This window comes from Pteropus medius, unplaced genomic scaffold (assembly GCF_902729225.1).
Source record: "Pteropus medius unplaced genomic scaffold, Ma_sr-lr_union100, whole genome shotgun sequence".
NCBI lineage: Eukaryota > Metazoa > Chordata > Mammalia > Chiroptera > Pteropodidae > Pteropus > Pteropus medius.
In genome coordinates this window covers 4,881,004-4,901,586 of record NW_024350923.1, presented here as the reverse complement: position 1 = coordinate 4,901,586, position 20,583 = coordinate 4,881,004, and the positions used below count along the sequence as shown (strand labels likewise).

Genomic DNA, 20,583 nt, shown 5'->3' with positions numbered 1-20,583 from the left:
CGGGAGTCTCCAGAACTGAGGGCAGGGTCTGAGGAGCCCAAACTGTGCTACAGAGGAGTCGCTGAACCCGCGACGGTGGGCGGGGGGATAGGGAGTGGGGGCGGTTCCCTGAGACTTTGGTGGCAGGGGCTTCCAGTGCCCAGGGGGCGGAGCCAGGGGAAGGGCGTGGTCTCCCGAGAAGGGGCGGAGCTCCGCCGACTAGGGCTAATATTCTTCGCAAGGGGCGGGGTCTAGGTTGGGGCGGGGCTCTCCTATAGGCGGGGCCTTTGGGGCGGGGCATCAAGACAGGGGGCGGAGCGTGGCGATTCGCGCTCGTCCCCCTCCCCCGGCCGCGGGTGTCCCCGTGACGAGGCAGCGCGGAGCCGCGGCGGGCCGGGCCCATCCCGCCGCAGCGGCCCCGGGGCCGAGTAGGGGCGAGGCGCGGCGGGAGCGGCGCCGAGTGGGTCCCGGAGCGCCGCCAGGTGAGGCCGCCGGGGCGGAGGGGGCGGGGGCTGTGCCAGGCTGGCCCTAGCGGGCGTGGGGGGCGTGTTTGAGTGTTCTGATGACAGGGTTGTGGGTCCGAGGGCCGGCGCCCGTGGCTGTTTGCGCCCTCGCGCCTGCGGTCTCGGAGCCAGAGTGGGCTCTGCGCCAGTCCAGGCACTGCCCATGGGGCTCAGGTTGTGCAGGACTGTGTGCGTGCACGCGCGTGTTTGTGCGGAGGGGCCGCCGGGTGTGTATCTGCGTATGCTCTGGGCCGTCTTTGTGCCTGCCGCGGGCGCGGGGCGCCCGCCCGCCCCAGCGCAGTCCCTCCTGCGTGGGGATGTTTTCCAAACAGGCTTCCTGCGGAGACTGGCTCTGCTGCAACCAGAGCTGGAGGGGGAGCGCCGCCCCCACAGGCCTCCAGGGACCCGGGCAGCCTGGGGACTGCAGACAGACACCTGAGAGAGGAAGGGGGAGCGCATCCGGGAGGGGTCCAGGGGCCTGCCGCAGGGCAAGGCCAAGATGGGGAGACTGAGGCAGATGAATAGGGAGGTGAAGGTGGCCAGACAGGTGGAGATGGGGAAGAGGGTGGGAGGAGAGACGGCAAAAAAGACAGAGACAGAGAGGACAGAGTCATTGAGAAGAGACAGACAGAGGCCTAGACCTGCAAAGGGGCCAAACGATTAAGATGGACAGACAGATTCCAAGAACCTGACAGAGGGGTTACTCAGAGGTCCTGGGGCTGAGCAGCTAAACCCACGAACTGAGCCCAAGCTGAGGAGTAAGGGGCCTGGTCAAAAAGAAGCCTCTGACCACCCCAAGTTGGACCATCCCTCTGGCCCCGTCAAATTTTCTGACCCTTTATGTGGCTTCTCCCCCTTGGTTCCATTTCACTCATCAACTCCCGCCGACCGCCCCCCCACCTCCCACCACCCCCATCGTATCCCAGCAGCCCTGGCAGTTTAGGAGAGGCAGAGGTGAAGTGGTTGCCATAGCAACAGAGGCAAAGAAAGGTCACTCTGGCTTTAGCCTAGGTGGCCCTGCAGCAGGCCAGAGCTGGCACTGAGGGGGTTGGGATGGGAGGCTACAAAATTATTTCCTTTCTGTCCAGAATGGTGCTGGAAGGAAACCCTGAAGTGGGGTCCCCCCGAACTTCAGACCTCCAGCACCCTGGGAACCAGGGCTCTTGTATCCTCTCTTCTCCTGGTGAAGATGCGCAGCCAGGCGAGGAGCCCATCAAGTATGGCGAACTCATCGTCCTGGGGTGAGCATCCTTGATCCAGGTGTGGCGGGGTACTAGGCACCCCCCAGGGCAACCAAGCCCCAGTTCTCCCCACCTATGATCTGCTGTTTGTCCCTCCTCACCTTCCCAACTGAGAGAGTTAACCAAATCCACCGTTCATTTATCTTCCCGTTTTTCATAAATTACTGAGACAACTCTTAACTGTCCACTTAAGTTTCAGAAAAAAAGTAACACTGTTGCCTTTCATAAAGCACCTAGTGTGTGTGTGTGTGCACGTGTGCGCGCGTGTGTGTATGTGTAGTCTGGGGCGAAGAACTCGAGTTCTCCAGCAAAATTGCTTGGTTCAAATCCTGCCTCTGCAAGTTGCTTAACTTCCCTGCGCTTCCGTTTTCCCCTTTTACAAATAGGGACGATGATAATAATACCTCAGAGGGTTGTCGGAAGGAATGAATGAGGTGATTTCTGTAAAGCACGTAGAACAGTGCCTGGCACATATCAAGTGTTCTGGGAGGCAGGCCTGTGCCAAGCCCTTTCATGGACATTATTTCATTTCAATCTTCACAAAGATGCTGTGAGGAAGGAGGTGAGAAAACCGAGGCTCAGAGAGGGGAAGTGACTGGTCCAAGGGCACACAGCTGGTAAGTGGCAGGGCTGGGATTTGGACCCAGGTCTTTCTTACTCTAGGTCTAGTGCACTTTCACTAAGCCACAACTGACCCTCACGCAAGAGAGAGAAGCGACGTGAGTTGGTGGCTGGGTAGACCTCACACCTTCACCACCCATTTAGCTTATTGCTCAGGCGCAGATCCCTCTTCCTCCCGCATCCATACCTACTTTTGGCCTGTCTCTGTGCCATCTGCCCTGAAGAGAATATCTGATGAGCTATGCTATCATTATGATAATTATATGAAAATAATAATGGCTACTGTTTGTCGACATGTACATGCCACGTGCTTTAAAAAAAAAATAGCTAACATTTAACAAGGGCTTACTGTATACATACCAAACTCTGTGCCAAGCATTTTTAAATATTTTATCTCATTTAGTTCTCCCAATGAACTCAAGAGGTAGGTCTGATAAATGGCCCCATTTTATAGAGGCCATGCAATAAGTGGAAGAGCCAGGATTTCAGTCAGGCCCATCTGATCCCCAGCCTGTGTCCCGAAGTGCCCCACGCCCATGTGTGGGAAGAGCTCACAAGGGCATGAGTGATGCCCCTCTTGGAGGTGCTTGCATTAAAATAGCAGCTGCTCGGTGCCGTGGTGTCCATGTCAGTGTTGCAAAGACAGGGCTGGCTTTGCCTCTGAGGATGAGGCCACTGGGGGAGAGCACAGACCTAAGTAAGGGTCGGGACCTCTTGACAGTCGGTAGTTCTCTGCAGAGCAGTGAGTCCCCACACTGACTACATCAGAGCCCCCTGGAGAGCACATCGAGAGTACCCAGTGGCAGGCCCATCCCAAATCTACAGAATCAGAATCTCCGTGCATGGGGCCAGGGAATCTGTATTTTAAAAATCTCACCAGGAGATTCTGGTTCAAGCGGTCCATGGCTGTATTTGGCAGCTCTTTCTTCTGTCACTCCTGCTGCAAACCTCCTCGGTTTCCCACTGCTTACGGAGTAAAGTCAGACTCCTCAGCCTGGTGTTCAGGGCCCTTCCGCCAGCTTCATCTTCTCCTACTGCACTTCATCACCCGAGTCATCACTTCCCAATCTCACCCACTCTGCCAGCCTTGGGGACTTTGCTCAGGGTGAGCCCTCTCTCTAAAAGGGCTTTTACAAGAGGCTGGAGTCAGACAGACCCGAGTTCAAATCTAGACTTTTTCACTTACTAGCCTGGGACCTCAGGCAAGTCATTTTACCTCCCTGAGCCTCATTTTTCCTCATTCGTAAAATGGGAAGAAAGATACTTGCCTGGCAGAACATTGCACAGATTCCATTAGGTAATTAATAACGCAAAGCACCAGGAACACAGGAGGCTCCAGTACATGGCAGCAGTCAAGGCTGTGACTCACCCCATCTTTGCCACATCATTCCCTCCGGACAAGAGCTGGAAAGGAAGGTAGAGATATAACATGTATGCCTATATGGAGGTGGTGGCATTATGGATCTATTTTTCTCTTCCATTCTGGTTTCCAGTAGTACTTGTGGTGTAATAAACGGCAGTTTGCTAAAGCCGACTCCTTTCCAGTTCTTCAGCATAGGTTTTCCCTCTCCCAGAAACCCGGTCCTGGGGTCAGAATTCCCTTTTCCTGCCTCTGGACCTGTGGTACACTCGGCTTGTGCCTGAGTCATGGCAGATGACACCCAGGTTCCTTGAAAGTCTGAGGACCCCCTCTCTGACCACTAGGGCACAGAACCGACCTGTGGTGCATCACCTGTGCCACCCCAGTGTCCAGCACCTGGCCGGGCATGGCTCACAGGTCTGGGAAACACTGGTTAATTGGATGAGAGGCCTTTTGAAGGTGTTCTGAGCCCCAGCCCGCTCCCCAAAGGCACTGATTTGACATAGTTCTGGTTTCGGGTGGTTCTAGGGCTTGTTTATCAAGGTAGAACCTGCCCAGAAGTTGAGTTTCTCCTCGTCTCTCAGGGGCTCGATTTCTCTCTCTCCCCCTGCAACCCTTTCTTCTTAATTTCCACATCCACAGCTACAATGGGTGTCTGGGAAATGGGGACAAAGGCCGCCGGCGAAGTCGCCTAGCCCTGAGCCGCCGGCCACATGCCAACGGAGTGAAGCCAGACGTCATGCACCACATCTCCACACCGCTCGTCTCCAAGGCAAGCAGTTTGTCCCAGCAGAACCAGGGCGCTGGCCCTGCCCTGCCCTCCCTGCCCAGGCCCCACCGGAGCAGGAGAGCCCACTGTATCTCACTCACTGCCTGTTGGGCTGCCAGAAAAATGGTGTTGATTGGAGAGCCTTTGCAGTGTGCACGGTTCTTCCCAGTCTGCAGAGCATTTCCTTGATCACCAGACCCCATTCATTGGACAGAAATGACCAGCATCATTTTAGAGGCAGCCAAGCTCAGACGGGGGATGTGACAGTCACACAGCGATGGCAAAGGAAAAGCCTTCAGGTTACAATTCGAGCTCTGCCGTTTCTAGCTCTGTGACTTTAGGGCAGTTTCTCCTCTCTGAGCTGCAGTTCCCTCAGCCATAAAATGGGTGTGACCACCATGGGGTGGCCAGAGGGAGCAGACAAGGTAACTGAGTAAAGTCCTGGCTTCACTGTACACCCTCTGCGAAGGGTGGAACCCCTCTTTTCCCAGGAGTGGCCCCAGCTTCTGGTTTAGAAGCTTACACTGCTCATGGCCGCATGCCCTGGGAAGTGACTTCTTTCTCTCCACCAGGCACTGAGTAACCGTGGCCAGCACAGCATCTCATACACACTGTCCCGGAGCCACTCGGTCATAGTCGAGTACACACATGACAGTGACACAGACATGTTCCAGGTATGCTCAGGCCCCTCCATGGGCCTCCTGGCCACTGGCCTCAGTGCTTGGCCCTGCAGGCCTTCCAGAGTGAGGCTGGGGGACCGAAGGTCATGGGGAAGGTGCTTTGGGGGTCCTCGGTGCAGTCGACCACTCTTCAAATGAGGAAGCAGGATATCCCAGTGAGGGCTGTTGACTTCCCAGAGTCACACAGCAAGTCAGTGGCTGTGTTAAGATTCAAACTGAAGACTGGACTCCCCGGCTGCAGGAGGCCATACAGTTTAGGGGTTCAGTGTAAGTGTCACACTATCTGGGTTCAAATCCCAGCTCCATCGCTTATTAGCTGAGTAACTCTGGGCAAGAGTCACCTAACCTCTCCAGGCCTTGGTTTCCTAATCTCTCAGGTGGGGACCATAATAGTACCCACTCCATAAAATTGTCGGAAAGATTAACTGAGATATCGCACATACAGTGCTTATCATGGTATCTGGCATAGAATAAACACTTACTAAAAATTCACTATTTGCTGCTAATATGTGAGCGCTCTCAGACCATGGGTATTATCTTTTTGCTGTTCTGTCAGCAAATCTTTTAGTTTTTATTGAATGGGGTGCTCCCCAGAGCTGTGGGAAAGGTGAAGGAGAAGCCCCAGACCTCTCTGATTGGACGTGGAGGCCCCCGGGGAGTTGGGATGGTGCTGCCCCCTTATCCTTTGGTGCCTTGCACACCAAGCAGCTGCCGGGAATCCTGGGGCGGGAAGCCTGTGGGACTGACCTGTGCACACAGCATCCCACCCCTTCCTCACAGATCGGCCGCTCCACGGAGAACATGATCGACTTTGTGGTGACAGACACTTCCCCTGGAGGAGGGGCGGCTGAGGGCCCGTCTGCTCAGAGCACCATCTCTCGCTATGCCTGTCGCATCCTCTGTGACCGCCGGCCACCCTATACTGCCCGCATCTATGCCGCTGGTTTCGATGCTTCCAGCAACATCTTCCTTGGAGTGAGTGAGCCCCCAGGCAGGGACCGGCGCTTCATCTAAGAGTGAGCTCAGGGGTAGGCTGGGGAGGGGCAGTATTCTGGGGTGATGGACCAGCCCACAATAATCATGACCATGACCTATGCAGGGATTAGCAACCCCACTTAACAAATGAACAGAGTGAAGCTCTGAGAGGTCAGGTGATGCCCGAGGTCGGACAAAAACAATTCTGGTCCTTTCTGGGCCACCTCTGACCTTGAGGGTAGAGGGGAGCACCCCAGCTTGCAGCCTGCTGGGGGCCACTTGGGGATGTGGTCTGATCCCACATGTCATCCCAGGAGCGGGCAGCCAAATGGCGGACCCCAGATGGCCTGATGGACGGCTTAACCACCAATGGGGTCTTGGTGATGCACCCAGCGGGCGGCTTCTCTGAGGACTCGGCCCCAGGTGTCTGGCGGGAGATCTCGGTCTGTGGGAACGTGTATACTCTGAGGGACAGCCGCTCAGCACAGCAGCGGGGGAAGCTGGTAGGTGGCCTGCTCCATCCCTGGCCCCTCACCTGTCATCCCGCCAAGGGCTCTCCCAGTCTGCCTCTCCCCCTGCTCAAGCCAGGAGAGGGTCTCCAGCCCTTCTGCACAAGGGAGCCCCAACAGGCTTCATCTGGGGGCACATGCCACTTGTTCCACAGAGGAGACCAGACCAGCGTCCCCAGGTGTCTCCCACATGGAAGTCCGTGGGGCGATGGGAAATGGAGCACATGCAAACACACTGTGCAGTACCAAGTGGCTTAGAGGATGCCGGCAGCTTAAAAAATCACACCGTCTTACGAGGGTGACACTTGGCCCATGTGTGAGCAGTTTATAGCCTAAAGTGTTGGCAGTTTGTAACGTGTCTGTCACATTCAGACGGGTTTAGCTTTATGATCCTCTCCCAGTGGGAAAGGGTCCATGGGGTAGTTCTGACACAGAAGGCAGTGAATGCTCCACCTAGAAAACTAACGTTAGGGGTTGGGAGAGGGTCCTAGACAGAGGTCGGAGCTCGACCGAGGTCGTGTGGCCAAGCTCCTCCCAGGGACCCTGCGGGGCCCTTCCTGGATATGCATGTGTCAGGCAAGGAGAAGCCAAACTGCAAGGAAAAGCATGGCTTATCTTTCCAGAGCCTCAGTTGTACTGGGAGATGTAGGGAAAAATTATTTTAAAAATTACCCACGTGCGAGTTTCACTAGCGTGCGTGCGTTGAGTACCTACTAAGATCCAGGCACGTGCCAGGTGTTTACATTGATCGATTCGTAAGAACCACTTGACACACAGGGAAGCGGAGTCCATCTGGAGGATGAGGGAACCAACACACAGAGAGGTCGACCACGGACACAGAGTTAGTAAATGGCGAGGCCAGAATTCACACCCAGGCACTCTAGCTCTACAGTCTGTGCTTTACTCACAGCCCTTAGGACAGCTGCTTTGGGCTCAGTCCCCAGTGTTTCGGGTAGAAAAGTGTCCTGCCTCCGCCATTAGGGAGAAGCCTGGGAAAACATCTTAGAAAAACCTCATTTGGGTCAAACCAGGCCTCCTGATTTGACAGATGAGGGGACCAAGGCCCATGTCCCACTGAGAGTGGGGAGGCCTGCGTGCCTGGGAGCTCTCACCTGGCCTCCCTCCCACGTGGCTGCTTGGTCATTCTCCCTCCCTACTTCAGCCCTCCCTGCTCCTCAGCGCCTGCCACTGCCCCTCTGCCCCAGCTGGCCCTGATGGTCCAGGGTGCCCTCTCCAGGGGGGTTCGGTGGGATGGGTGGGTGGTGAGGATGGGGAGATGGCTGCTCGACGGCAGAGACTCGGGGGGCCTCTTGGGCAATGAGGCCCTTCTGTTCCCCTGGCAGGTGGAAAACGAGTCCAACGTGCTGCAGGACGGCTCCCTCATCGACCTGTGCGGGGCCACGCTGCTCTGGCGCACGCCGGCGGGGCTGCTGCGCGCACCCACGCTGAAGCAGCTGGAGGCCCAGCGGCAGGAGGCGAACGCGGCGCGGCCCCAGTGTCCCGTGGGCCTCAGCACCCTGGCCTTCCCCAGTCCGGCCCGTGGACGCACGGCACCCGACAAGCAGCAGCCCTGGGTCTACGTTCGTTGTGGCCACGTCCACGGCTATCACGGCTGGGGCTGCCGGCGAGAGCGCGGCCCCCAGGAGCGAGAGTGTCCTCTCTGCCGCCTCGTGGGGCCCTATGTGCCCCTGTGGCTCGGCCAGGAGGCCGGCCTCTGCCTGGACCCTGGGCCGCCCAGCCATGCCTTTGCACCCTGTGGCCACGTCTGCTCCGAGAAGACTGCCCGCTACTGGGCCCAGACACCACTGCCCCATGGCACCCACGCTTTCCATGCCGCCTGCCCCTTCTGTGGGGCGTGGCTCACTGGCGAGCATGGCTGTGTCCGCCTCATTTTCCAGGGGCCACTGGACTAGGCTCCCTGGGGCACCCTGTTGCCGTGCCCACCTGCCCGCCCAGGTCCCCCACCTCCTGCAGCCCAGAGGGAGCTCTGCATGTGGGACTCTACACATAGCCACACAAGATGGACGCATTGGATGGGCTGTGCCCCTTTCCTTTTAACTCTGGCCCCCAAGGGGGTCCCTGAGACCCCTACCCTGGTCAGAATGATGGGGCTCTCAGCACCAGCTCTGTCCCAGGCTGACGGAGGGAAGCCCGCCCCCCACGCCCTGGCCCTTCCTGGGGCATCTCACATCATGCCGCCTACACTGTGCCCTTGGGGGAGTGAAGGGGCCACGGGCCCCTGACCCCCAGCCTAGGCTGTGCCCTGAGCCTGCCGACCCAGTTCCAGATATTCACCCTGCTGCTGCCCTGGGTTCCTCTATAAACCGTGCTGCTCAGCTGCCCTCACCAATCCCATGTGTCCCACATGTGTGCGGTGCCTCCAGCCCCTGAGTGAGTGACAGGTGGGCGGCAGGCTGGGAGCAACATCTGCTGACTCACTATGGGCTGGACTACATGCCAAGTGGTCTCTGGGGACTTGGAGACAATTAGACCTGGTTCCCTTCCTGGTGGGGTTCACAGTCTAGTGGATGACAGACCAAATTACTGAATGACAGCACAGCCTCCTGTGTGCCAGCATCAGAGAATTATCAGTGGCTGTGGAGCAGGTCTCACCGGCAGGTAGAAAAGTGAAGGAGGCTTCATTGACGAGATGGCATAGGAGCTCAGCTTAGATGGCTGCATGGGAATCCCCGACAGGAAGGGGGGTGCTTCAGGCAGAAGGGAGAGGCGGAGCACAAGTAAGCAGGGAACTGAGGGGTTCAGAGTGGCTGGGTCAGGAGCTGCCGGGGGACAGGAAGGACGCCAAAGCAAGAGGGGGAAGCGGTGCTGATGGAGAGGGTGCTGGATGGAGGATTCAGAACCTCACTTGTGGACAGTAAGGAGCTGAGGGAGGCGAGGACTCGTGGTTCCAGAGTGTTGGCTGTGACACGGGCCTGCCATTCCTGAATGGCCACATGTGCCCGGCATATGCCAATGATGACAATGGCTACGTTCATTGTGCACTCACCAGGCACTAGGTTCTGCTTCTCTGAGATTTGGCTATTCAGTCCTCACAGGAACCCAAGGTGGGTGGTGTTACTATTTCTGTTTACAGGGAAATTAAGGTACATCCTCCAAGTCACACAGCTAGAAAGTGGCCAAGCCAGTTGTGTATCCACACCTGCCTGCCTGGCCTCAGAGCCTGTCCTCTTCTCCACACTATGTTGCTTTCCTTGGATGGGTGGGAGGAGTTGGGAAGGCAGCCCAGGTAACAGTAAAGGGAACAGTGTGGGCAAAGGCATGGCAGGAAAAATGCTTGATGACCAATGACCCAAGTGTGGAGGGGGCAGAAAAGAGAATTGAGAAGTGGGGACATTGGGCTAAGGCCTGCTGGGCCTTGGTCGTCCTGGAAGCCAAATCTGAATGGGATCCCTATTCATCCTGGCAAAGTGTCAGCACTTCCTGAGAGCCAAGGCAAGCTTAGGGTGCTGCTCAGTTTGCCCCCAGCCATTCCTAGGGGGAGTGAGCTAGGAAGACAGAGGTTCTGGAGACATAAAAGCCTGAAGAGGCTCTGAATACAAGCCTGACCTAGGCATCATCCCCAGTGGAAGACAGCTGCTTTAGGGGGTACAGATTCCTAGGGGAGGGACCTGCCCCAGGCCACACAACTGGTCGGAGCCACCAAGAGCAGATCTGGGGCTGTTGAGATGACAGCAGGCACCTGTCAGTGGTTAGAAGGGGGCGTGATCAGATTCCTGCTTCCAGAGCAGAGCATCGCACTCTGCCACAGTCGGGGAGCCTAGCTGGGGATGTTGGGAGCATGACAACTACATCCCCCCACCCCCCGCTAGAAATCTAACTCTTTCAAGTGGTTTTCTCTTCGGACCCGATCGGGAACCAGATGGGAATTTTTCAATCCCATTTTCAGCAGGGAACCTCAGGCTCTAGAAGAGAGATGAGCGAAGGGCACAGGCACAACTCCAGGGAGAACTCAGAGTTGGTGGTGGAGGGTGTCAGACAGTCCCGCTCTTGGCCCAGCTCTGCCCCTTTCCAATGCTTGGAGCCTCAGTTTCTTCAACTGTTAAATGGAATAACAGTCCCGTCAGCACGTGGTTGTGAATTATGGAGTGTACCTGTAACAGTAGGTACTTAATAGTTACTTCCTCACCTCCCCTTTCTTCTTTGCTGTGGAGAACAGCCAAGGCTGGGGGCAGTAATGACTCCAGTGAGTGGCTCCACATGATACCGTGTGCATGTGTGTGCTACGGCAGATGGAGAGAACAGTGTGGTGGAAAGTCTGAAGAAGGCGTTGGACACTAGTTCAGGGACATCTGAGGACATGCTGGGTAGCCTTAGGAAAGTTGATGAACTTATTAGCCTGTTTACCCATCTGTACAATGGGTACAATGATATCCTATCTCAGGGTTTTTGCAAGATTGAAATGAGATCCTCCATGTGAAGCTGCCAGCACAGGATCTTAGTAAGGCTTAGTCAGATTAGCTGTGATCATAAAAATGCAGCTTGGTTGGGGCTTCCACAAGTATTAGGATCTTTTGCTGGTCTGAGCTGCCCCCTCGTGGCAGTGAACTGCACTACCTCCTTTACTGGTGTCAACTTCACCAAAGTCAGAAGACTTTATACCCCACTTAAAGACAATGAAAGTTGAAGCACAAGGAAGAAAGAGGGTTGATTTTCTAAGGACATAGACCAATTTGAGCTCCTCAGTATAATGATAATCATCATCAGAGTTAACAGCTAGTAGCACTGCTGTGCCAAGCAGGGCTTAGGCACCTTTATGAATGAGAAACTGGAGCTCATGGTGGGCAGATACTGCTCTGGGCCTAGACAAAGGTGTGGCAAAGGCAGGTAAGGAGTTTGGGTGGATTTCAGGTATCCCCTTCCCGCACCCCTCTCTGCTCAACACTAGGGGGCAGCACTGCCCAGTCAACACAGCTCTCAAGACAAGGAAATCTTTCAGAGTGGAAACAATTATTAGCCCGGTTTTCCTGCTGAGAAAGCCAAGACTCAGAGAGATAAAGTGACCCACCCAAGGACACGCAGACAGTAGCCGGTTGAGGCCCGATTCGACTTTAGATGGCCTGACTCCGCCCCTACTCTGACTTGGGACCCTCGCAATGCTCCCCACTCAGTCTGGCTGGGCACCAGGCACTTTCACACGCCACCGTACCCTACCCAGGCCTGTGACACCATCCAGACATGAAAGAGTGAACCTGAGACCCGGCTGTGCCCTGGGCAGCCTTTCTGGGTCGCAGGTGGCTTTCTCATCCATTAGGAAGGTACCCGGCAAGCACCAAGAAACTGCCCTCGCCTCTTTGTGCTGAAAAAAACTGAGGCTCGGAGATGTTCAGCGGCTGCCGCCAATCCCCGCGCCCCCGACCCCTGCCGCCCCCAGTGAGTCGATGGTAGCGCAGGCACCGGGTGGGACCATCAGCCCAGGCAGGAGCCCGCTGGCCCGTAGTTTCTATTCCCAACACGGAGCGCTTTGCAGTCTCCAGTCTCCACCTCCCGATCCTCGAATCCACTCAGGAAGTAGCAGCCACCTTACTCCCATTGTGCAGGTTCTCGCCTGCAAAACTGAGGTCGGGGGACTGGGAAAAACCTCAAAGGAGAGCGGAGTTGGGGCTGTGTATGTGGGGAGAAAACCCCTGGTACTCCGCCCAGGACACTCACGCCGCCCCTTCGGGACTCGGGGGACCTTGTCAGCCCAGTCTGCCGAGACTAGGCCGCGGCTAGGCGGGCCACGCAGGTCTCCGCCCCCGCGCGAGCGCTGCCTACGTACCAAAAGCCAAGGCCGCGCGGGCCATCCCGCGTGCGACCCCGTAGAGCCTGGAGGCGGGAAGCGGGCGGGCCGGCGGAGCTCGTCTCGGCACGCCTATTGGCTGGAACCGACGCCCATCCGGGCCCCGAGGCCCGACAATTGGCCGGCGGGGGCGGAGTTTGCGGAGCCCCAATGAATGCGGGAGCCGGAAGCAGGAAGTGAGTTTGCGATCGGAGCAGCTACTGCAGGTGAGACACGGCTCCCGGGTTTCGGGGTCACAATGTGTCATCCTCGGGGGACAGGGCGAATCTGGACCGAGAGCAAGATAACATTCCCATTCTTCCCCCCCCAATCCAGTACCCCCTCTAAAGTCGTGGCGGCCCCGAGGCTGAGGAAGGCTCCGGGCAGTGAAGGGTTAACACCCCTTTCAGAACCCGGGGGATTGTACTATTGGGGCGGAGCTTTGGGAGTGGCGGGGAATGCTGGAAACACTTTCAAGGTGGAGAGGAGCGTGTGGAGAATGCCCTGGGTTGGGAGACGCCCCGGTTCCCAACGGGGCTGTGAGACCTTCGTGATTTGCTTGGTCTCACTGAACGGGTCAGCCTCTCTGTAAAGTGAGTTTTCTTCCAGCTCTGAACTTTGTGGCTTAGCTGCCCTGGCTGAGCACAGGGAAAGGGCAGGAGCCGTTGTAAACGTAGAGGCATGAGAGTGACACAGATCCCGGGAGCAGAGAGAGAGGAAAAGAGCCCAAGGAAAACCGTTTACTGCTGTGGGTACATTCCGTCCCATGTGACCTCATCAATTTGCACACCCACTTGGTAAGGCTGGGGTGGTTTATCACCCCCATTTTACAGAGGCGGAAACTGAGGCACAGAAGAGTGAAACAATTGATTTGATTTTAGAAGCCTGGGGCTGAGTCAGGTTTGGAACCTGGGTCTTCCAGCTGGTAGCCTGGGACCCTGTCCTTGTGGGCACAGTGTGAATGGAATTGTAGAACCTGCAGGAACATTCTGAAGAGGAGGCTAAAAGGTCAGAGAAGGAGGTGGGGAGCCAGGAGGGGCCTGGGCAGGGATTCTAGAGGTGCAGATCTCTGCTTCTGACCCTTCCCTTGTGTTATTAGGCGAAGCTCCTTGCCCCTCTGGGCCTCAGTTTCCGCATCTGTAAGACTAGGTAGTTGGAGTCAATCTTTAAGGTTGAAGGGTCACAGGCCAAATATGACTTAACGATGTATTTTGTAATCACCTCGGGTGAGTCACCTAACCTTCTCTGAGCCTCAATTACCACATCTGGTGAATGGGTCCAATGGTAGTCCCTTCCTTATAGGCCTTTGGGAGGATTAAATGAGATCATGAGAGTACAGAGCCAGGTGTGTGCAGTTGGTGTGGGGTGAATGATGGCTGTGACGATGGTGATGGTTCCCAGCAGGGCCCATGGCGGACACCCAGTACATCCTGCCCAATGACATCGGCGTGTCTAGCCTGGACTGCCGCGAGGCCTTCCGCCTGCTGTCGCCCACAGAGCGCCTCTATGCCCACCACCTGTCACGGGCTGCCTGGTATGGAGGCCTGGCTGTGCTGTTGCAGACGTCCCCTGAGGCCCCCTACATCTATGCCCTGCTCAGCCGCCTCTTCCGTGCCCAGGACCCCGACCAGCTGCGCCAGCATGCCCTGGCTGAGGGCCTTACCGAGGAGGAGTACCAGGTCAGTTCTCTGAGGCCCGCCTGCCTTTCTCAAGTGGTTTCTGGGTGCGAGGGACCAGGAGGCAGGGGTACAAAATTCTTTCTCTCTTTGGATTAAACTCCAAATTACAAGTACTGGAACCTCCCCTCCTGGAGCCTCAGTCTTCCCATCTGCAAAATATGCTTGAGAGTAGTCTGTATCTCTTCGGGTTGTGGTGACCCAGCTCCAAGATAAATGGCGGCTGCCATGATCATAACAAGGGCTGTGAGTAAAGGAAGTGGCTGTGGAGATTCAGGGGTGGTAGAGGAATGAGCACCGGGTAGGAATCAGGAGGTCTGCCTTCTAGACTAGGTCTTCCTTTACCATGTTGTGTGTTCCTGGCTAGAATATTCTGCCTGGCCCCTGGTTTTTGTCCGGGGGTGTGTTGGCCAAGTAATACATGAATGAATTCTTAATGCATTGCAGCAGTGCAGAAAGACGTAAAACAAAACACAAAAATCACTCATTCTCAGTGCCTTTCTCAGAGGTAGCCACTGAGGATGGTGGGGTAAACAGCCTTTTCAACCCTGTCTGTATTACGTACCTCCACACGTAATACAGATGTGCACATGTATCAGTTTCTTATTTTCTCTTTTACATAAATGAGGTCACACACTCTATGTTCTTATGAGTCTTGCTTTTTTCACAGAACACCATGTCTTGGAGAACTTCCATGGAATACATATAAGTCCACCTTATTCGTTTTTATTGACTGCGAAGCATTCCAAAGCAGTGTACGCTATAATCAATTTAATCTTTTCTTTATTGCTAGACATTCAGTTGTTCCCAGTCCTTCTCACAAACAGTACCACAGTGAGCATACTTGTGCACATATGTGAGTAGTATCTATTTCTAGAATTGTGGGGTCAAAGGCTCTGTACATTTACACTTAATTGGTGGTGTTAAATATTCTAAAAAGCTTCAGCAAGAATGTATGAGAATCTAGCCTGTTTTTCTATATGAAAAATAAAGGGATTGAATTGCTTATCTCGGAGCCGAGGCCCAGGCTGTTTCTTCTAACTTATTTGAACTTTGTGTAATCACATCCTGTCTCTGGGCCTTGATTTACTGATTAAAAGAGTTAAAAGCTGGGGAAGTACTTATAAATGGACAAGTGCTACCCAAGTATTGCTATTTTCAGTAGGATTCTTTTGTTCGTAAGTAGCAGAAATCCACCTCAAATTGACTCGAATGAAAAAGAAAATCATGACTTCTGGTTTCTAGCCCGGCACGTGTGGAGCCTAGAAGTCACCAGTCTATCCTAACAACAAGTAAAACTTGAACAATCAAAAATTCTTCTCAGATTCTTAAGAGAAGTGAAATCACAGGGCAAATTGTTGTCCCCCAAATTAGAGAGAGACAGGCAGGTACAGAGTATCACAACCTACCAGAGCAAAAATTCACCAGCAGAAGCCTCCACTGGAGCCAGCGCTGGGCTAGGAAAACCTGAACTGTGATTGATGAATCACTGTAGACTCAGCGTAGACAACTCTGAGTTTTAAAAATTCCAGGGGATCCCCATGCTTTGGGGAATTTTCCCTCTAGGAGCTTGACCTGGTTCTCACAATGAATTTCAGAGATAGAGCCCCTCTTGCTTCCGGCAGGAGGAGGAGAAAAGGAACCGTTTTTGAAATGCTCTAGGACATTCTGTTCTTCTCAACATGGTTGGCTCTCAGGAGAAGATATTTAACTAGAACCTAATATGCCAGGGTTTTATCTGAACCTAACTGGAACCTGGCTGACCTATGGGAGGGAAAGAATCAACTCCAGCGCCCTCAAGCCATATTGTGAGTAAAGGAAGCAGCTGGGACATGGGACCGAGAAGTACGCACGAAGTTCTCAGTCCAGGCACAGGCTCACTAAAAGACTGAGACCTAATCGTGGGACTGTAGAACCTTCCTCTGCCCCCACACCTCACCACCACATTGCTAATGGCCTATTTATAGCAGTTCCTTTAGCCAGTACATCATGTCTGGCCATCAGGAAGAAAATTATGAAACATACTAACTTGCAAAAAACATGATTTAAAGAGACAGAGCAAACATCAGAACCAGACTCAGATAAGGCAGGAATGTTGGACTTACCAGACCTGGAATGAAAACAACTGTGATTAATATGTTAAGGGCTCTAATGGATAAAGTAGACAATAGCTGGGCAATGTAAGCAGAGAGATGGAAATTCTAAGAACCAAAAATGCTAGAAGTTGGAAACTAACAGAAATGAAGAATGCCTTTGCTGGGTTTATTAGTAGACTTGACAAAGCTGAAGAAAGAATCTCTGGGCTTGAGGATATCTCAACAGAAACCTCCAAAACTGAAAAGCAAAGAGAAAAAAGACAAACCCCAAACAACAAAAAACAAACCCAGAACTGAAAATCCAAGAACTGCGGGACAACTGCAAGAAGTGTAACATATATGTAATGGGAATAACAGAAAGAAAAGAAAGAGAGAAAGAAACAGAAGAAATGTCTGAAACAGTAATGACTGAGAGTTTCCCCTCAATTAGTGTCAGACACCAAACCACAGATCCAAGCAGGATATTAAGTGCAAAACCCCTCACACACCTAGGCATATCATTTTCAAACTATAAGAAATCAAAGCTAAAGAAAAAATCCTGATAGAAACTAAAGGAAAACTACTTGCCTATACAGGAGCAAATATAAGAATTACTTCTGAGAAACCATGCAAGCAGGGAGAGAGTGAGTTGAAATATTTTAATGTTGAGAGAAAAAGCCAACCACCTAGAATTCTGTACCTGCGAAGTTATCCTTCAAAACTGAAGGAGAAATAAAGACTTTCTTGGATAAACAAAAATTGAAGAAATGTATTGCTGGTAGACCTGCTTTGCAGGAAATGTTAAAAGAAGTTCTTTAGAAAGAAGGAAATGATATAGGTTGGAGATGTAGGAAGAGCATTGAAGAAGGAATAAGTGAAGGTAAAGTTAAAATTTATTTTTATGATTCTTAATCTAAGAGATAATAGTTCAAAATAATAGCAACAATGTGTTCAATTATATGTGTATATAAATAATAAAACATGTTTACGTGTGAGACACATGGCAGCAATGACTTAGAGGAGGGGAGGCAGGAATTAGGATTATTTTGTTACTATAGGTGTTCGCACTACCCATGAAGCAGTATAGTGTTATTTGAAAGTGGACTTGGGTTAGTTGTAAATGTATATTGCAAACTCTAGGGCAACCACTAAAAAAATAAAAAAGGAAGTACAACTAGTATGCTAAGAAGGGAGAGAAAACAGCATCGTATAAAAAGCTATTAAAAACCACAAAAGGCAGAAAAGGAATGAAAGACAAAAATAGAAACAGGAAGGGGGAGGTAGACAGGGTAAAGGGGGTCAAATATGTGGTGACAGAAAGAAATCTAACTATGGGAGGTGAATACACAGTGTAGATATACATATGCCTTCCTGTTAACGTGTACAGCTGAAACATTGGATTTCGTTAACCAGTGTCACCATAAAACAAATAAATATATTCAAAATAAATAATAAAAAAATAGAAACAAAGAACACGAATGACAAATAGAAAACAGTAACAAACATGGTAGGTATTAATCCAATCATTAGTAATCAGTTTGAATGTCAGGTGTCTAAATGTCCCGTTTAAAAGACATTGTCAGAGTGTATCAAAAACCAAGACCCAACTGTTGTCGTCTACAGGAAACCCACTTTAAATATAAAGACACGTAGAGATTTAAAGGGATAGAAAAAGATATCCCGTATCAACAACTAACCAAAAGAAAGTGGGAGTAGCTATATTAATTTCGGAAAGAGCAAACTTAAGAACCCGGAAAGTTATCAAAGACAATGAGGAGTGTTACATAACGATAAAAGGGTCCGTTCTCCAAGAAGATGTAACAGTCTTTAACGTGTATGTGTCTAACAACGGAGCATCAGAATATGTGGGGTAAAAACTGGTGAAACTACAAGGAAAAAGAGATGAATCCACAATTATAGTTTGAGAATTTAACACTCCTCTATCAGAAATATACAAATCCAGCAGGCAGAAAATCAATAAGGACATAGTTGAACTCAACACCATCAATCAACTACATGTAGTAGACATCTATAGACTAATTCATCCAACAACAACAGAACACACATTCTTCTCAAGCTCATGTGGGACATTCACCGGGATAGACCCCATACTGGGCCATAAAATACATCTTAACAAATTTAAAAGAATAGAAATAATAAAATGTCTGCTCTCAGAATAAAATGGAATTAAACTGGAAATCAATAACAAAACTGGAAAATCCAAAAATACTTAAAGATTAAACAACACATTTCTGCACATGGGTCAAAGAAGAAATCTCAAAGAAAGTCAAAATAATTTGAACTAAATGAAAGTGAAAACACAATTTATCAAAATCTGGGATGCAGTGAAAGCAGTGCTCAGAGGCAAATTTACAGCATTGAATGCATATAAGAAAAGAAGTAAGATCTAAAAATCAATAATCTAAGTTTCCACCTTAGTAAACAAGAAAAATGAAGGCAAATTACATCCAAAGTAAGCAGAAGAAATAATAAAAATTAGAGCAGACCAATAAAATTGAAAACAGGAAATCAGTAGAAAAAAAATCAGTGAAATCAAGAGCTGGTTCTTTGGAAAGATAAAATAAAATTGATATCTTAGTCTTTGGGGGACTGCTATAACAAAATTACACAGAATGAGTGGCTTATAAATGACAGAAATTTACTTCTCAGAGTTCTAGAGGCTGGCAGTCCAAGTTCAGGCTGGGTTCTGATGAAAGCCCTCTTTGGGGTTGCAGACTGCTGACTTCTCGCTGTGTCCTCACATGGTGGAATGAGCAAGTTAGCTGTCTGGGATTTCTTTTATAGGACACTAATTCCAGTGATGAGGACTCTGCCTCATGACCTAATCACTTCCCAAGGGCCCCACCTTCTAATATCACTTTGGGAGTTAAGTTTCAACATATAAATTTGAGGGGTCGGGACACAAGCATTCAGGCAATAACAATTGATAAACTTCTAGTTAGTCTAAGGAAAAAAGGGAGAGGTTACAAGCTACTAGTATCAGAAATGAAAGAAGGGACATTGCTACAGATCCCATGGACATTAAAGCAACTGAATTAATAACTTTCCCAAACAGAAAACCCCAGGTTCATATGTGTTCACTGGTGAATTCTACTAAACATTTAAGGACAATATTATACCAATTCTCTATAATCTCTTCCAGAAGAGAGAAGCAGAGGGAATACTTCCTAACTCATTCTATGAGGCCAGCATTACCCTAATATCAAAACCAGACAAAGACATTACAGGAAAACTACAGACCAATCTCTCTCATGAACATAGATGCAAAAATCCTCAACAAAATATTAGCAAATCTAATCCAACACTATATAAAAAGAATTATGCGCCATGACCAAGTAGAATTTATGTTGGGTTTGCAAATCTGGTTCAACTTTTGAAAATAAACAAATACATCTAATCCATTGCATAAACAGGCTAAAGAAGAAAAATCACATGATCATATCAGTAGATGCAGGAAAAGCAGTTGACAAAATCTAATACCGATTCATGACAAAAACTCTCAGTAAACTAGGGATAGAGGGGAATTTCTTCAACTTAATAAAGACTATAATAGTGACAAACTCAAAGCTTTTCCACTAAGATCAGGAACAAAGCAAGGATGATCCCTCTCACCACTGCTTTTCAACATTGTATTGGAAATCCTAGCTAATGCAATGTGAGAAAAGGAAATAAAGTTACCAGATTGAGAAAGAAAACCATCTTTGTTGCAGATGACATGTTCATCTATGTAGAAAATTTGAAAGAATTGACAAAAGACTCCTGGAACCCCATAGACTCCTGTAACAAGCAATTATAGCAAGGTTACAAGATACAGAGTTAATATACAAAAGTCAGTTACCTTCTTGTGTACCAGCAATGAACAAGTAGAATTTGAAATTTAAACACAATACCATTTACAATACAAAAAAAAGTAGAATACTTAGATACAAATTCAACAAAATATATACAAGACTTACATGAGGAAAACTATAAAGTCTGATGAAACTTATCAAAGAACTAAATAAATGTAGAGATATTCCATGTCCATGGATAGGAAGACTCAATATTGTCAAGATGTCAGTTCTTCCCTATTTGATCTATAGAATCAATGCAATCCTAATAAAAAAAAAAACCCAGCAAGTTATTTTGTAGGTATCAACAAACTGATTCTAAAGTTTTTATGGAAAGGCAAAAGACTCAGAAGAGCCAATACAAGCGAAGGAGAAGAACAAAGTTGGAAGACTGGCACCACTCGATTTTAAGACTTATTATAAAGCTACAGTAATCAAGTCATTGTGGTATTGGCAAAAGAACAGACAAGTAGATCAACGGAATAGAATGGAAAGCCCAAAATAGACCCCATAAATATAGTCAACTGATCTTTGACAAATGAGCAAAGGGAATACAATGGAGCAA

General features: G+C 50.6%; 2 protein-coding genes and 1 long non-coding RNA gene across 12 annotated transcripts in view; 2 read left to right on the top strand and 1 right to left on the bottom strand.

Annotated features, from left to right (window-relative positions):
* The first annotated feature begins 323 nt into the window (after positions 1–323).
* On the top strand, positions 324–8,984 carry PELI3 (pellino E3 ubiquitin protein ligase family member 3). Of its 3 annotated transcripts, XM_039840800.1 has the most exons (8): positions 324–461; positions 1,571–1,723; positions 2,269–2,340; positions 4,347–4,476; positions 5,046–5,147; positions 5,934–6,128; positions 6,443–6,631; positions 7,981–8,984. In XM_039840800.1, exons 2-8 carry the CDS (start codon positions 1,572–1,574, stop codon positions 8,548–8,550), a joined length of 1,410 nt encoding a protein of 469 aa, XP_039696734.1. In that variant the 5' UTR covers positions 324–461; position 1,571; the 3' UTR covers positions 8,551–8,984. The 3 variants fall into 3 exon arrangements, with proteins under 3 accessions (XP_039696734.1, XP_039696733.1, XP_039696735.1); XM_039840799.1 differs by lacking the exon at positions 324–461 and having other exon boundaries at positions 1,534–1,723; XM_039840801.1 differs by lacking the exons at positions 324–461; positions 2,269–2,340 and having other exon boundaries at positions 1,534–1,723.
* Positions 8,985–10,439: 1,455 nt separating this feature from the next.
* LOC120584801 (uncharacterized) lies at positions 10,440–12,424 on the bottom strand. The gene is made up of 2 exons (XR_005648147.1): positions 10,785–12,424; positions 10,440–10,694 (listed from the first exon to the last, which is right to left on the bottom strand). It is a non-coding gene; the product is annotated as an uncharacterized LOC120584801 (long non-coding RNA).
* A 72-nt stretch (positions 12,425–12,496) lies between these two features.
* DPP3 (dipeptidyl peptidase 3) overlaps positions 12,497–20,583 on the top strand; it is a 26,919-nt gene continuing 18,832 nt past the window's right edge. The window contains exons 1-4 of one of the 8 annotated variants that reach the window (XM_039840794.1): positions 12,524–12,643; positions 13,026–13,213; positions 13,298–13,424; positions 13,821–14,095. In XM_039840794.1, coding sequence (XP_039696728.1) covers positions 13,826–14,095 — 270 coding nt within the window. In that variant the 5' untranslated portion in view covers positions 12,524–12,643; positions 13,026–13,213; positions 13,298–13,424; positions 13,821–13,825. The other 7 variants (XM_039840796.1, XM_039840795.1, XM_039840793.1 and 4 more) reach the window with 7 other exon arrangements.